This window comes from Gossypium arboreum, chromosome 5 (assembly GCF_025698485.1).
Source record: "Gossypium arboreum isolate Shixiya-1 chromosome 5, ASM2569848v2, whole genome shotgun sequence".
NCBI classification, from domain to species: Eukaryota; Viridiplantae; Streptophyta; class Magnoliopsida; order Malvales; family Malvaceae; genus Gossypium; species Gossypium arboreum.
Genome location: NC_069074.1, coordinates 10,436,047 through 10,450,872, shown reverse-complemented (window position 1 = coordinate 10,450,872; position 14,826 = coordinate 10,436,047). Strand labels below are relative to the sequence as shown.

The window sequence follows — 14,826 nt, the reverse complement described above, 5'->3', positions numbered from 1 at the left end:
GAAATTTAATTCAAAACTCAAGAATGAAATTATAATTATTTAACTATCAACTAAAAAGTTAACGTGTCAATTGATATGACTAAAACACACCCTACCTTTCTTCAATTCAACACATATTGATATATTAGCCTGCATTTAACTTCAATTTAGTATTTCTATTTTTTAAACTCATTTTGATACTTAAAACTTAACAGTTAAACTTATTTTAATCCTTAAATTTAAATTAAGAGAAAATTTCACATATCCAATATTCTTGAAACAAACAAGATCGAATCGAAAACCAGATTAAGAAGAAAAAAAAAAACAGCTTGAGACTGACAAAAGTAAAAAACAAAAAGAAAAAAACTACAGTTAAACAGGTTGAAGGAGTTTAATTATTATTGTTCGTCTAATAATTGAAACGGTTGAATCAAAAACCAATAATGTAATCAATTTAATCATGGAATTATTTATTAAAACATGATATCAAGTCATGAATAACAAAATTATGTACTTTTTAATTTTCAAATGATAATATAAAATAAGTTAAAAATATAACACCATCGAATTTTGAGTTTTTATATTTTTTAAGCTCATGAACAAAAATAATCTAACCACCAAAGTTGAAAAAACTTAAAAAGTACCAAAATCACCTACTTGGGCATAAATTATATTATCCCTAAATTTAATGCCTCCCCATTTTTTGTAGGATAGATGGTTGTTTCATTCACGACATTTAAACTTCAACAGTAAAATATTGCGTCGTCAAAAAATTTCCATTTTTACATGCTAGAGGAACATAGCAAGGACGGAAACAGAGCAATGACGGATATGAGCCTCTTAGCGACAGCGGTTTCTACAACATTAACTTTAAATACTACAAAGCACCGAGATAAACCCAGGTTGCAAATGTTCCAGCCACAAATAATGAGGCTTTCAAGGAGAAACAAATAAAACCCTAAATAGCTACTGATATATGCTACTAGTAAACTGTTATCTTATGGCTTCCACCCTAAAATTTCAGCATATATGGAAGTGTTTTCTCCGACCACAATATTCGACTAGAAGTAGTGTTGACAATAATAAGCGAAACAGAAATGACTTTAAATTTTCAACTATCTTGAAACAAGATTAGGGCATCATTTATAACCAAAAACAAGAACATACATTAACTTCATCCAAAAAAATTGTATCAAGTAACTAAGTGTAAACCAACAATAGCCTTGTCCATCCTCGTTCAAAATTTGAAGCAACTCCTCAAAAATAAACTAGAGGAAAACTAAATCATTCATCCTTGTTCAAAATTTAGTGCAACTCCATAATCATAAACTAAAAACAGCTAAAGCATTCAATGTAATGACAACCCTCGAGAGTAATGTTCTCGTAAAAGTTTTCCTAAAAAAAGATGCTTCATCCAAAACAACCTCGTAATACCTCAAGCAGAAGCTGCTGCAACCTTCTTCCTCGGTGCTGCTTCAGTACCTAGATCATGATCCAACACCGGAATTGAAAATAGAAACAAAATCCAAAGATATGCTTTGAACAAAACAGAATGACAAGAAGCTTAAAATTATAAACCCGTCAGCAAAAAGAATTAGCAACTCATTACCTTCTCTGAAACCAGTCTTGAACCTGCGAGGGACATGGCGCAGATACCTCATCCTACCGGTTCCAGTGGTCTTTCTTCTGATTGCCTTCACACTCCAGTTATCTGAATCCCACAATAAAAAATTCCCCTTAGGTTTAAGGACTAACACCAAATTACAATCCAATCGTAACATATAAACACATCAAAACGCATGTTCATTCAAAGTACTTTAAGTATTACTACTGGCATAAGCAAATTTCATGTAACATTACAACTGACAAATCTATGGTTCAGGCAGAAAACACATTGATTCGAACTACAAGTCCATAGTTTTATACAGAAGCATCTTAAAATTTTAATCACACCATTTTTCCCACCATATTCAGGAAATTGAATTCTTATCTGAATAAACGCATTCAAAGTGAAACCCAAATAGATATTCATGTCAAAGATATTAGCTTTGATATATAAGCACATAAAGAAAGAAACCCCACTAGTCAATCCGAGAAATCTAGTTGCAAATTAGACTTAGGAACAAAGTTAACAACAAAAACGAAAAACACAATAAACGATCTTGATAACAAAGAAAAAGCGGACGAGGCACTGACATGTCCTCTTACGAGCAGCAGGGAAAGCACAGGCAGAGCAACGGCTCTTCTGGAGATGGAAGCTACGGCGGCCACATCTAACGCAGAGAGTGTGGGTCTTGTTCCTTCTTTTACCAAAACTCCCTGTTCCCTTTCCCTGCACATTACCACTTTTTTTATTTCATTTTCAAATATACAAGTAGATCAAGGGGTGGAAAAAGAGATATAAAAGAAGGGTGTGTTGGTTTGGCATATTACCATTGGAGCTGACGCAGGAAAAACCCTAAGTGGCTCTGAAGAAGAAAGAGAGCGGCGGAGGTTTCTAACAATACCAGTTGGAAGCGAAAAGAAGGCACCAACAAGGGTTTTTTTAAGGCTGAGATGTGCCACACTTGGACTTCAATGGGCCTATCTCTTACTTCTTGTTCATACTTTTGGTCCAATTACTATCACTCAAAAATTAGCTTGGGTTGGGCCAGCAGGAATATATGGTTGTTATTGAACTGGCAAAAACAAAATTGGGTAAATAGTTTTGAACAGGAATCAGGTTTTTTTTTGCCAAAAAAATCTTAATATATATTTCGTACTCAAATTTGATTTTTTTTATTTTGGTATTTAAATTTTGTTTTGGTCCAATGCAAACGTAAAATCTCAAGTTAGCTTTTTTATTTGCGTGAATTTTTTTAAAATTTTTAAAGATTTTTGGGAAAAGAATAAATAAATATTAAATGAAACTTAATTAAGTATTTAAAATAAAATTTTTACATTTTGTCCACATTTAAAATTACTTCATATACAAGTGTCATGTGTCAATTATACATTAACTACTTGTATAAAAAAATTAACATTTTTAGCATGTTAAAAGTAACTTATATAACTTTTATCAAATTTAGGTACTATATTAAAAAAAAATTAGATATCAAATTTAACTACTAACATTGATAAAGTTGGAATCAGGGATGTTCAAACTACGGTTAAAATCGAATTAATCGATTGAACTGATCTTATTTAGTTAATTGGTCGGTGGTCAAACTTAGTTTGGTCAGAGATTGGTTAAATCATTTTTTAGAATTTTTGTTATCAATTAATTCAGTTCGAAATCAGGTAATTAATCGAATTAATTGAAATTAATAATTATGTAGTGTTTCAAGACTTAAAATTTCAGTTAACTTTCAAGATAAATGAATATTACCATTGTATTTTTTTATATGTTTTATAGTTGTTTTAACCAAAAGAAAAAAAAAACATTTGGTTTGGTTAAGTTTTTTTAAAATATTTTGATTCGATTTTAAAAGATTATACGATACCGAAATTAGAATGGTAAAATTTAAAATTATTTCCTTGAGCTGAGGCCAGGGAATATTTTGAAAACCAATCAATTAGTAGGTGCTAAGCATTATGAGTACTACAATCAATTAATTGTAAGGTACATGTGTTGAGGGATATTTATTGTGGTCACAACTCAGAAGAAGGATGAAGGTGGGAATTTAATTCACTTGGATCATTGTTCAGTGTTCAGTTTCTCAGAACTGCTTCTGATACTCTTTTAATTGATTTCATCAGTCTCAGGTAGAGGAGAAATTGAGCAGATAACTGATGACCATGCTTACTTGAAACCTGTTCTTATGCACCACATTCTTGAAAAAGAAGTTTATACACAAATCATAAATTACGGTGCACTTATTCCCATTCAAACACATTGTATTATACACAATGTAAAAAAATCATCATATCAGACATGAATTAAAAATATTACCAACACAATCATTCCAGTGGCCTAACGCTATCTGAATGGGCCAATGTAGACCTAAACAAAAGGGACCAAAAAGCTATCCTCTAACCATATCTAACGGCTTTTGCTTTTCTCCTTTTTATTTATTTAGGCTTTTTCCCTCTTAAGATTCTTACAACCATTTCGATTTTCGAACACTTCTGGGTTTGAAATTATCAGGTAAGAGGGGAAGGCTCTTCTTAAGCAAACTGCTAAGTGAAGTTTGTTGGCTTGGTTCCTTTAGGCTTATCTTTATGTAAAAAGTAACAAAGGCTCAAGCTCCCTGTTTTAGGTTGGTGGAACGACTTTATTTCAGCGATGGCAACTGTGAGAAAGTGACTTCACCATGCAAGCATCAACATGCACCTTATCTTTGCATTAATATTGGCAACTGAGTTTTGGGTCCTTTAGATGCCATCACCCCCCCCCCCCCCAAAAAAAACAAATAGGACCATTTCATGCTTATGTTACTCGAAATCATGTATATGTCTGACATGGATATATTTCACAGATTTGGATGATTCATATCTCAATATCTGTATCTTAAAGTGTATAAGAAACAAAAATTGAATTTAACTACTTTATGAGTCAAATCAAAAGGAGGACTTGTAGATGATGAATTATGATCGCACCAAAAAATCTTAAAAAGAGATGTGGTGCCAAATGCCATGTTGATATCAGATTGATTGTTGTGAAATTCAACAAAAAAAGAGTTTAAAAAAAGAAAGAAAGTAAGAAGCAACAATATGGGTCCTTCAGTTTGGTCATCATAGTAAACCAAAAAAGGGTAGTAGTTGAAAGTGTGGACTATATATCAGTTAAATTTCACCCAACCTAATGCCTTTTGCTTTGCATCTTAATCAATAGCACTGCACTTTAAACAACAAATAGTCAAAAACAGAAAAACATTTGTGATCATTAGATTCCTAAGACCTCAATCTCTTAAATCTTTAACTTTCATTTAATTAATCTTTTCGCCCCAGATATTGGAGGGTTAAGGAGAAAAACAAGGAAAAGTGCAAGCGATTGGGAAGATATTTGCACTTTTGGCTCCATTAGCTTTGTCTTGTGTTATTTTAAGTCTTCATTTTTCTAACATACTCATGTGGGACACATACATGAATCAGAGACACACCCGAGTCTAAGTAATATAAGTTTTGTTTTTAAGTAACCTTTAAGAAACATCTCTTGTCTCAATCCGTCTGACCTGTATATTGGAAACAGTTGGAGGAGAAGAAGAAGAAGCTTAGAGCTGTGTCTTTAGTTGCAGATAGAGACATCAAAGAGCTTAACAAAGCCTTCCCCCATACAAACATCACTGGCAAAAAATGCTGGTGATGGAATCCACACAAAAGACCAAGAACATTTTCCACAAATCAGTTGACAACCTTAAATCTTTCTTCTTTGTAGGATACCAGAAGCTGTCCAAACCAACCCTCCCAGACCCCTTCTCATGCACTGGTTGCAGCAGGAGGAAAGGCCAAAAAGATCGATCCTTGGCAGACTTTTGTAAGGGCTGGGAAGTTGGTGTAGAGGAATCAAGGATGGGGAAGAAAGATGCCATCATATCCATGTCGTTGAAAGAACAAATGAGGGAAGAAGAAGAAGAAGAATGTAATGGAAGCTTGATGAACTTTTCAGATACGAGTGTAGTGAAGAACAGAAAGGAAAATGGAGGAAAAGAGGAGAAAAAGAAAGTGAGAAGCTCAAAACTGAGCAAAGGGGAGGAACAGTACTATTACAACAGAAATGGAGAAGGAAGTTATGCATTGGCTCAAAAGATGAAAGAGCTGGAGATGATGGATGTTGGTGATATGGAACATGTATTGGATGTTGAAGAAGCACTCCATTATTATTCTCGACTTAAAAGTCCGGTCTATCTTTCAATCGTCGACAAGTTCTTCATGGATATGTACTCAGAATTCTCTCTTCCACAGGCCTCTGCCAGCATCAGCCGTTCGAAGCGAAGATTTGGGTCGATTCGGCTGTAGATCCTTGTCTCCCCATACATACTCTTGTTCAGATGAACCTGTGTTCTTATCCTAAATACTTTCTTTTTTAATCTGTTTTGTGTGTGTGTGTGACTGCATTCTTCTGTTTCTCTTGGATTGTTATAATTTGGTTGAGCATCCATTGTTATCAGTAAATCATAGAAGTTTCATATCAAGATTTAAGAAGTGTATATTTGCATGTAATTCGTATCATAATATCAAATATTGCTTTGAATAAACTTTGCATCAATAGAAAATGGATGTTCATAGTAAATTTGTTTGAGTTTTGGATGAAAGTGAAAACCAGAGAATCAAGGCCGTCGAGTCCAGTTATTAGAAAAGCTGTTCAACTTTTTCAAAGGAAGGTTATAGAGTTGATTCCGATAACAGTATGTTGTGAAATGATGGTGAAACATTGAATGCAGTAGGTGATGTTGATGAGTGGCTCTTGGGACGTTTGACCCCAAATTCAGAATCAGGGTTTGAGTCTGGTTCAGCCATCAAATCCATCAAAGTTATTATGAAAGAATTTGCGGTGCTGTGAGCACCTGGAAGTAAAAATCGAGAGGATCCAGTTCTCTTATATTTATTCCATAGCTGATTTTAACCTATTAATTTCATTGTTAATTACATTACACGCGATGACATTTCAAACATGAATTCTCAAAAGTTCATAAGACTATTATTATCATAAAACCATCATTGGCCAATATTTTAAAGATGACATAACCTGAAAGGGGAAAAAAATAATGAGTTAAAATATGGGTGACAAGTTCAAATAAATTTTTTCTTATAAATTAGAAATTTAGAATTTAGATTTCAAGGATAAAAAGTCCTTTAAAAGAATTAAGTTGTTTTTCTTATTAAGTTGTTTTCTTAGTCCAAAAATAGAGCTTCTCTTAGTGGATAATTATTTTTAAAATTAAAATACTTGATTATATCTAATTTTATTTTATTTTATAATTTTAATTCATATTATATGCAATTTTATTAATTAAATAAGTGTAATTAGTCCATGACACTAAATTTACTCACCCTTTAAATAAGATTAAATTGTTACACACTTATAATGTAGGTGAAAAAATTATATAATAAATTTATTAAAATATATATAAAAATTAAATATGACTTTAATTGAATTGATAAAATTAAAATATAAATTGAATGTTGTCTTAAACTCAGTTAAAGTTCTTTTCAAATATTTATTTGGCATAGATTTAAACATGTTACCTCCATCTCCTATCCCAATATTATATCCTATCCCAATATTATATCAGACTTTGGGTTCAACTCCCATTATCTATATAGATATTTTATTATTTTATATAAATTATAAAAACAAAATGCTTTAATAATAATATTTATTGTTTAATAAAACAATTGAGTTTTTGGTAATTTTATAAATGAGTCGGAACTCAGCTAATCTCTTAAATAATAATAGTATGGATTAAAAAATACATAAAATAAAGAGTGGTGTGACATATTCAAATAATGCATCCAATCACAATGCTGCTGAACTTTACAATAGCATGCTAAAAGGCATGTAAATCCATCACTTCCTTTGCCTATTGCTTGAAGGCTATATATATAATTTAAAAGAAAGAAGGGAAGGGTGTTGAATGGCAATCAGTGAATCATCAAGCAAACCCATGGTTGCACCACTCTGGCTTACTACTCTTCATCCCTGAACACCAATAGCCAGAACAAGATACTAAAATGTTATGCTCCTGTAAAGCTTCTCGAAATTAGCAAATTGTGTTTGTAACTGCACGACGTCGTCAGCCTTCTGCGAAAAAATAGCATTCAGTCTAGATATATAACCGTCCTGCTGCTTCCCAGGTCGGTCTGCTTCAACCAGCAGGTTCACCTCCTGTAATGTTTATGTGTACATTCAATAAACATGAACGTATCAGCACAAACAAACGTAACTAGCTTGCCTTGCCGAAGATAAATACCGCTTTCTGAATTACGATAATATCGAATCAACGTGGAATATTCAGAGCTCGGATTCTAGTCAGGCGAAAAACAAAAAGTTTGAACATGAAATCGTCAAATCGTTTACCTCGTTGACAATGTTCATAGTCTCCACCTGTTTTCTATGAGCATTTACAAGATCCTCCTCTTCCTGGGTGAAAGAAAACACTAAGGATTGAACATATGAATCATTTGCCCTGCATGTCTCTAACAATAGAATTCTATTACAAAATTACCTGTAGGAGGGTATTCAAATCATCATCCGACTTCGAATGTTTAAAATCGGATCTCAGTGGGTTCCTTCCATTTTATCTGACCATTAGGCTTCCACAACTTGTCCTCGGAAACAGAGGAACTGTATTGATCTGGCTTCACATTTTTCTTCCATGTCATTTTCTCCTTCTCAAAAGGATCTTCTGATGCATCAAAATCATCTCTTTCATTTTGGTCAGCCCATGTGCCATTAATATCGTCCTCAAAGGTTGATGCTGTTGGTAAAACCGAAGATAGGGGTTGAGCAATCAATTCTTTCAGGTTTAAGGTTGAAGATAACAGATCTTTTTTGGGATTTCTCCCTTCCGAGAGGCTCTTGACCCCAGATGTAGCTTTACATTCAATAGAAATCATAAATGAGTCCCTTACAACCTCTGTGACTCTGTCAGCTTACTGCCTCGGAAAGGTATGTGACCCTGATCATTGTCCAGAGCTCTTATGCACTCCTTCAAAGCAAGCAAGCTAAATTAAACAGACATAGCGAAATTAAACAAAATCCTGGAAAGAGCTGAACATCATGAACTGGAAACAAATTTCATCTGCAGGTGCATATAGACTTCTGAATAACATTTAACTTTGAAATGTTTGTCTTGATAACAAATCATTAAGTAAAATTAGTTAAGAAGATAAGACACCAACATGACAAAGAAAAGTTGAGACGATTCAGAAACTCTTGACTATTTGGCATAACATCTACGTTTCAATATTGTCTAACAGACAAATTACAATATATATCAGATACTAAAAACACTTCCTTTTTATTTCAGCTATAATCACCAGTGCATCAAAATATCCAGCTCTGCAACTCAATCTGGTCTATATCATTTTGCAATTGAAAGATTGCTCTGTACCTTGTCTGCTTATCATTATCTGTAGCATCTGCACCTCTTCCACCTCCAGCCAGATCTATAAACGAGGATTTGCATAAGACGGGGAGGCTTTGATTCAGTACCATCAACAGATCTCTTGATAGCAAGCTTAAGTACGGCATGAGAACGGGAAGATTCCTCATTTGCACCAGTGGTACCAGTACTTCTTGTGGCACGTCCTTTCTCAATAAGCCCATTAATAGTCTCTACATCTGATACTCAGTAGTCAGTACTCTTGCAGACCTACCATGTTAACTTGTTGCTTACCATCCTCCAGCATGAAAAGTTTCCAGCAAAACAAAAGCTTAGCTATCAGCAAATAAACAAATAGCACTGATTAGATGAAGAGAATGCTTACAACAACTTACTTCCTATCACTGAGGAGATCAAATAATTTCCCTCCATATATCCCAAAGAAGCACACAAACAACTGAAACCCTTGGTTCCTGTAAGTATGGTGCATCAACCTCAATATATCCCGAGAAGCTTTAAGGGGAAGTGGCTTCATAGTATAGGTTTTTCCACTCCCTGGACAAGAGAAATACCTGTAAGTGCAAGATAGCTTAAAGCAATAATCCAAAAATATGAGATGACTTGATGAAGAAGGTAAATTTTAATGTCCGTAAGAAAAAATTGCAGGGGAAAAAAAAACCATAAGGCATCCCTCAATTTTGCCAAATTTAGGCTCATAAGAAGCTAACGACCAACCATATAGATAAAAACAGTTATCCTCAGTCCTCACAAAAGACAAAGGATATGCAAAAAAAAAACTTACTGATAACAACATATATTCATAAAGATTTACAAATATACAAATATTACATTAAAACAAATAAATTCAAATTTTGGGTCATGCAAAACTAACTCCATAGTATCTATTCGATATTTTAGTAACAGCTATTCACCGGTTTGGTCATGTGCAAAAGAAGTAGCTTTTGTGCACTGAAAAATCATAGGAACTATGGGCTCGACAGTTTCACGATAAACCGACAGAAAATAAGCTTGACTAAGCTAAAGAAAACAATCATTCTAGGAAATCCATGTCTTGTAATATATGCTTCCTTTATCCACCAATAAGCACTCACCTCATCATTTGAGACCTCCTCCTTCAGCACAGCATCAAAAACAAATTCATGCTGCTCCAAGTACTCTGTTAGCTCAACCTGCAAAATATCAGGAATAAATTGCATCAAGAAAATGTAGTATGAAGATAAAGAAATACCAGAAAATGAGTGATTAAAGTATGTCAAAAGCCAAGTAATAAATTATGACAACATAAAAATAAAATGCTTTTTTTTTTTTTTGCATGCAATGGCAGGGGGATAAAATTGGGATAGACCAGATTCTTAGGGTTCATTTTGGATCCCTATTCATATTTCACCATTTTAGTATGGTATAGTGTTGAGCTTGTAGAGAATAAACAATTGTTACCTTAAGTTTAGTCTCATGGACTACTAGAGAATTGGAAATTGTCTCCATAATATCTTCCTTATTCCTTGCTAACACCTTTTTATTAAGAGGTCTTTTGCGCACCTGCAGGCAAAAACCAATAGAAACTCTATTCAGGGAAAAAGCAAATTTGACGATATACAAAGCATATGCAACATATCTTTTTGTCATTCAGCATCATATCCAGCAGTCTAAATACTCACACAATTGAATCTCAAATGTTTAACCTGCATAAATCATGGGGGAAACAAAAGTATAAATACCTTTCAAGTTCATTGATGGTTTATAATTTGACGAAAAAAAAAACACGACTGGCATTCATGCGCAAAAATTTAACTATAAACAGGGTGCATATCGCACATAAAGATGAGCTGTTAAAAAAAAAACACGACTTGCATTCATACTCTTTAAAGAAATGCCAAGTGAAACCAACCTCAGGCAGAAGCTCCGTAACAAAAGAATGCAGATCTATGGGACCAGGACTAAAGTCACTAGGTGACTCTTCACCATTCTTCCTCTGGCTTGACGGTAGAGAACTAAATGGAGGAGTCGTAGGCTCCATGAAAAAGTCATTGCCCGCATTAGAACCCCTCCGGACATTTCTCTACATTCTAGACCTAGCCCACGTTCTTCTCCTCCTCTGCCGCCATATAATGCACAATCATGCTCTCAAAACAAATAAGAAACCACAAACAATGAGTCTACGGGAACCTGAAGTGGAGGAGCAGAGTTGTTAGAAGAGTGAATATGCTGAAACCAGTAGACTGAAGCCGTATGCCGTCGTTTGGAATAAATTATCCGAATGTTGTCTTATCTCTGATGGTGCACCTGTAACCCCGCCGCAGTAGATCTCTGCCCCTGTCTTCCTATTCCGTTCATCTCCCAACTCTCTCCCCCTTCTGAATTACTTGATATCATAATAAAAACCTCGACGCTTCGATCCAAAGCTTCCCTTTCTCTGTCCCTTCTTAAATCGACATGATCAAATAAGAAATCAATGAACCCGATTAATATTTAATCGGATCCATAATCGGGTTTTTTAAATTATCTTTGTTTCAGACAAGATTCAAATGGAAGAGTGAAAAATAAGAGGGATCAGCGGAATAGACGGAGTAATTTGAAATTTGTGGGACAAGTGAGGGACGTGGCGCGGAATAACAAGAGGGAATATTACGCGATGTCGCATTGAGCCTTGGTAGGGGTAGTAGGATCCAGTAATATTTGGTAAATTGGATTTATTTTGAGAAAAGAAAACGCGCCTATCAACCATCACCGTCCGACATGGCTGGGGCCCACTTGGAGAAATTAATCAATTGCGCTCATTCAAAACTCCCACTTTCGTTTTGTGGGATCCCTCTAACTACACGACACGTTTCATCAAACTTAGGTTTTTTTTTAGTACCGAATAGTAATTAGGCTAGGAAGTTATTAATTGATTGGGTTTTTTTAAATTTATGTGTGAGTTTAATTTTTATGTTTAATTTAATATTTAAGTTTAATTTTACTATTCACTTTAATAATTGAATTTTTAATAAAAAATTATGTTTTCTTTGTCCTAATTTTATATTAGAGCACAAGTGTAATATTCATTGTATCCAACAACCTCTCTCAATCCGACTTCCCAGTGCGTCTCCACCATCTCTGATTCCTACCATCGATTTGAGGGATGAAAAATTGACAAAAATTACTCCTCTTTTCAAGGAGAAGATAAATTGGAAAGAGATTTCAAGAATTTTATATTTGAAACTCAAATTTTCAAGTAAAAAATATCTAATACATAATTAACAAATAAAAGACAAAAAGAAACATGAAAAAGTTTTCAATATTTTTTAAAATAATCATTTTTGCATTTTGTTAATATGAAGAATCTATAATAATATGCACCCATCTCTAAGCATAAATTTTATTATAAATATTTTTTATCTAATTTGTTTGTAATTTATTTAGACACAAATGTAATTTTTTAGGGTTTTGAATTTATTTAACTTCAATTTTAGATGTTTTTATTTTTTGTAATATTTTTAAAATTTTAGATACAGATATTTTATAATTTTTAATTTCTTTTAGATTTTTAAACTAATATATATATTTTTTGAAAAAAAATAATATATTTTATTAAGAAAATTATATCATTATTAATGTTACGAGTCCCGAGTGTTCCATATTTAACAGGATTACAAAAGAAAATACAATTTTTTTATGGAATGACAATTTTTATAACAATTTGAGAAAAAAAAATTTATAAATTCCAACTGGGATAATGTGTTAGTTGGTGGGCTAAATGCAATATCGGAAAAAAAAATTAAAGGTAAAAGGCAAAAGTTCGGTATATTGCAAGCAAGATTGTTTAATCCGAACGTGGAGCCAGAACTGGAGAAGAAGCCTGCATAAATTTCCTGTGTCTATGAATAATCTATTAATGTTCATAGAAACTTCTCGAACTAACAAAACACCAACAGCTACCCCTCTTTTATTCCCTCTTAGGCTCCCACCCTTACAAGCAATCTACCAGACACCAAAACTAAAAGAATCCGAAATACGCTTCCTCGTTGGCTTCTTCCTTTGAAACATTTCCACAAGCATTTGGCAGCCATGGCAGAGGACGGAGCCGTAACACTCTACAAAGCCACGTCCATAACCGACGCCAAGAAGAACTCCTTCTCTATCAAAGCGGGGCTTGCCCAAATGCTCCGTGGCGGCGCCATTGTCGAAGTCTCAACCCTCAACCAAGCAAAAATTGCCGAGGAAGCCGATGCCTGTTGTTTAGTCATCACCGAACCCAACTGCCAAGGCATTTCGTGCATGCCGGATCCTTCGATCATCAAACAAATAAAACGCTGCGTATTAATCCCCGTTATGGCTCGTTCCCGGGTCGGCCACTTCGTCGAAGCCCAGATTCTCGAACGAGTAGGAATCGATTACATCGATGAAAGCGAGGTTTTAGCAATAGCCGATGAAAATAATTTCATTAACAAGCATAATTTCGGATGCCCTTTCGTTTGCGGCTGCAAGAACCTAGGGGATGCGTTAAGGAGAGTGAGGGAAGGAGCTGCCATGATTAGAACGCAGGGGGCCTTGTTGGGGACTGGTAACATCGCTGAAACGGTTAAAAACGTCAGGTCTGTGATGGGTGAAATCAGGATTCTAAATAACATGGATGAAGATGAAGTTTTCGCGTTTTCGAAGGAAATTGCTGCCCCTTATGATCTGGTTGCCCAAACCAAGCAAATGGGGAGACTACCAGTGGTGCATTTTGCTGCTGGTGGAATTGTAACTCCGGCAGATGCTGCATTGATGATGCAGTTGGGGTGTGATGGTGTCTTTGTGGGATCAGAAGTGTTTGACAATGGCTCGGATCCGTATAAGCGTGTTCGGGGAATTGTGGAAGCAGTTAGGCATTACAATGATCCTCATGTTTTAGTAGAAAATAGTTGTGGATTGGAGGAGGAAATGGCGGGCCTGAATGTCAGTGAGGAGACGATGGAACCCTTTGGAGAAGGAGGAGCTTGATCAAGTAATGTATCTTCTTTCCTGTTGTTGAGATTCATATGACTGTTTCTTAGTTTGCTCTTGAAGTTGTTGTTCTTTTAGTTTTGCTGAGGTTTCTATGTTGAACTCCGTAAGGATATAATTACAGAATAAGTTGGTTTAATCAGTACGTCAAAAGTGTTCATGTAACTACTTACTTTTCTCACTACTTGGTTGTTGATGATATCGATTTGGCGATTATTTGCTATTTAGTGATTACATATGCCAAGTATATTTTTATCTTGGTTGGATATCGGACATGGATATATTCAAAAAGAAAAACTTATGCTTATATTTGGAGAGATAGATTCATATTCATATCCAAATATGTCGGATACCAACACTTTTAGGAAAACTTAAAGGTCAAAGCAACATAGGTTCCAATCTCATAGCCAATATAATGGATCATTGTCAATTAGTCCATAGCCTTTAGTGTGATCTTACATTTTACGGTTTACCATCACCTGGTCTATGTTTTTTAATGGAAACGACGCGTGCTAAGTTTTTCAAAGAAATGCATCTAGTAGAGCTGTTGCAATTAGGGAATATGATTCTGAAAGTCTCTGATTTGTGTTTGTCTATGTGCACATTAATGCTTCATGTTTTAATAATTTGTACATATAGGATGTTTGAATGTCGTCTGTTAAAACTATCACGTAGATGGCATAAAGATCGCACTAGCATGGCGCTAGGAACAGTCTAAAAGATACAATCATGTTGACGTGCTTTCTTATTCGGGTTTGTACTAAAAAAAACTATATCCAAATATTCTCAACTGAACTCAACTCAAGCCATTGCACTAAACTAGGCTTATTTA

The 14,826-nt window shown here is 34.5% G+C and overlaps 4 protein-coding genes and 1 pseudogene across 6 annotated transcripts; 2 read left to right on the top strand and 3 right to left on the bottom strand.

Moving 5' to 3' along the window:
* Positions 1-1,121: 1,121 nt before the first annotated feature.
* On the bottom strand, positions 1,122-2,564 carry LOC108450547 (60S ribosomal protein L37-3). The gene is made up of 4 exons (XM_017748223.2): positions 2,413-2,564; positions 2,176-2,311; positions 1,589-1,690; positions 1,122-1,461 (listed from the first exon to the last, which is right to left on the bottom strand). The coding sequence occupies exons 1-4, from the start codon at positions 2,413-2,415 to the stop codon at positions 1,415-1,417; spliced, it is 288 nt and encodes a 95-aa protein (XP_017603712.1). The 5' UTR covers positions 2,416-2,564; the 3' UTR covers positions 1,122-1,414.
* A 2,251-nt stretch (positions 2,565-4,815) lies between these two features.
* Positions 4,816-6,155, top strand: LOC108452154 (uncharacterized). Its single transcript, XM_017749910.2, has one exon. The coding sequence runs from the start codon at positions 5,254-5,256 to the stop codon at positions 5,914-5,916; it is 663 nt and encodes a 220-aa protein (XP_017605399.1). The 5' UTR covers positions 4,816-5,253; the 3' UTR covers positions 5,917-6,155.
* A 1,181-nt stretch (positions 6,156-7,336) lies between these two features.
* On the bottom strand, positions 7,337-9,229 carry LOC108451201 (kinesin-like protein KIN-13B; annotated as a pseudogene).
* On the bottom strand, positions 8,697-11,712 carry LOC108450173 (kinesin-like protein KIN-13B). Of its 3 annotated transcripts, XR_008283281.1 has the most exons (5): positions 10,915-11,712; positions 10,464-10,565; positions 10,118-10,195; positions 9,401-9,577; positions 8,697-9,303 (listed from the first exon to the last, which is right to left on the bottom strand). XR_008283281.1 is itself a non-coding variant. In XM_017747683.2 (4 exons), the coding sequence occupies exons 1-4, from the start codon at positions 11,041-11,043 to the stop codon at positions 9,521-9,523; spliced, it is 366 nt and encodes a 121-aa protein (XP_017603172.1). In that variant the 5' UTR covers positions 11,044-11,712; the 3' UTR covers positions 8,697-9,520. The 3 variants fall into 3 exon arrangements, 2 of the variants coding, with proteins under 2 accessions (XP_017603172.1, XP_052884755.1); XM_017747683.2 differs by having other exon boundaries at positions 8,697-9,577; XM_053028795.1 differs by having other exon boundaries at positions 8,697-9,560.
* Positions 11,713-12,701: 989 nt separating this feature from the next.
* LOC108450576 (pyridoxal 5'-phosphate synthase-like subunit PDX1.2) lies at positions 12,702-14,139 on the top strand. The gene has a single exon (XM_017748257.2). It carries the CDS (start codon positions 13,074-13,076, stop codon positions 13,989-13,991), a length of 918 nt encoding a protein of 305 aa, XP_017603746.1. The 5' UTR covers positions 12,702-13,073; the 3' UTR covers positions 13,992-14,139.
* Positions 14,140-14,826: the final 687 nt, after the last annotated feature.

Coding starts and splice junctions, on each gene's coding strand:
- LOC108450547 (XM_017748223.2), bottom strand. Junction 1,691..2,175: donor TGCTGCTCGTAAGAGGACAT/GTCAGTGCCTCG, acceptor TGTGGGATTCAG/ATAACTGGAGTGTGAAGGCA. Junction 1,462..1,588: donor CAAGACTGGTTTCAGAGAAG/GTAATGAGTTGC, acceptor ATCATGATCTAG/GTACTGAAGCAGCACCGAGG.
- LOC108450173 (XM_017747683.2), bottom strand. CDS start 11,043: ATGGAGCCTACGACTCCTCCATTTAGTTCTCTACCGTCAAGCCAGAGG. Junction 10,566..10,914: donor TTACGGAGCTTCTGCCTGAG/GTTGGTTTCACT, acceptor TTTTGCCTGCAG/GTGCGCAAAAGACCTCTTAA. Junction 10,196..10,463: donor TCCATGAGACTAAACTTAAG/GTAACAATTGTT, acceptor GATATTTTGCAG/GTTGAGCTAACAGAGTACTT.
- LOC108452154 (XM_017749910.2), top strand. CDS start 5,254: ATGCTGGTGATGGAATCCACACAAAAGACCAAGAACATTTTCCACAAA.
- LOC108450576 (XM_017748257.2), top strand. CDS start 13,074: ATGGCAGAGGACGGAGCCGTAACACTCTACAAAGCCACGTCCATAACC.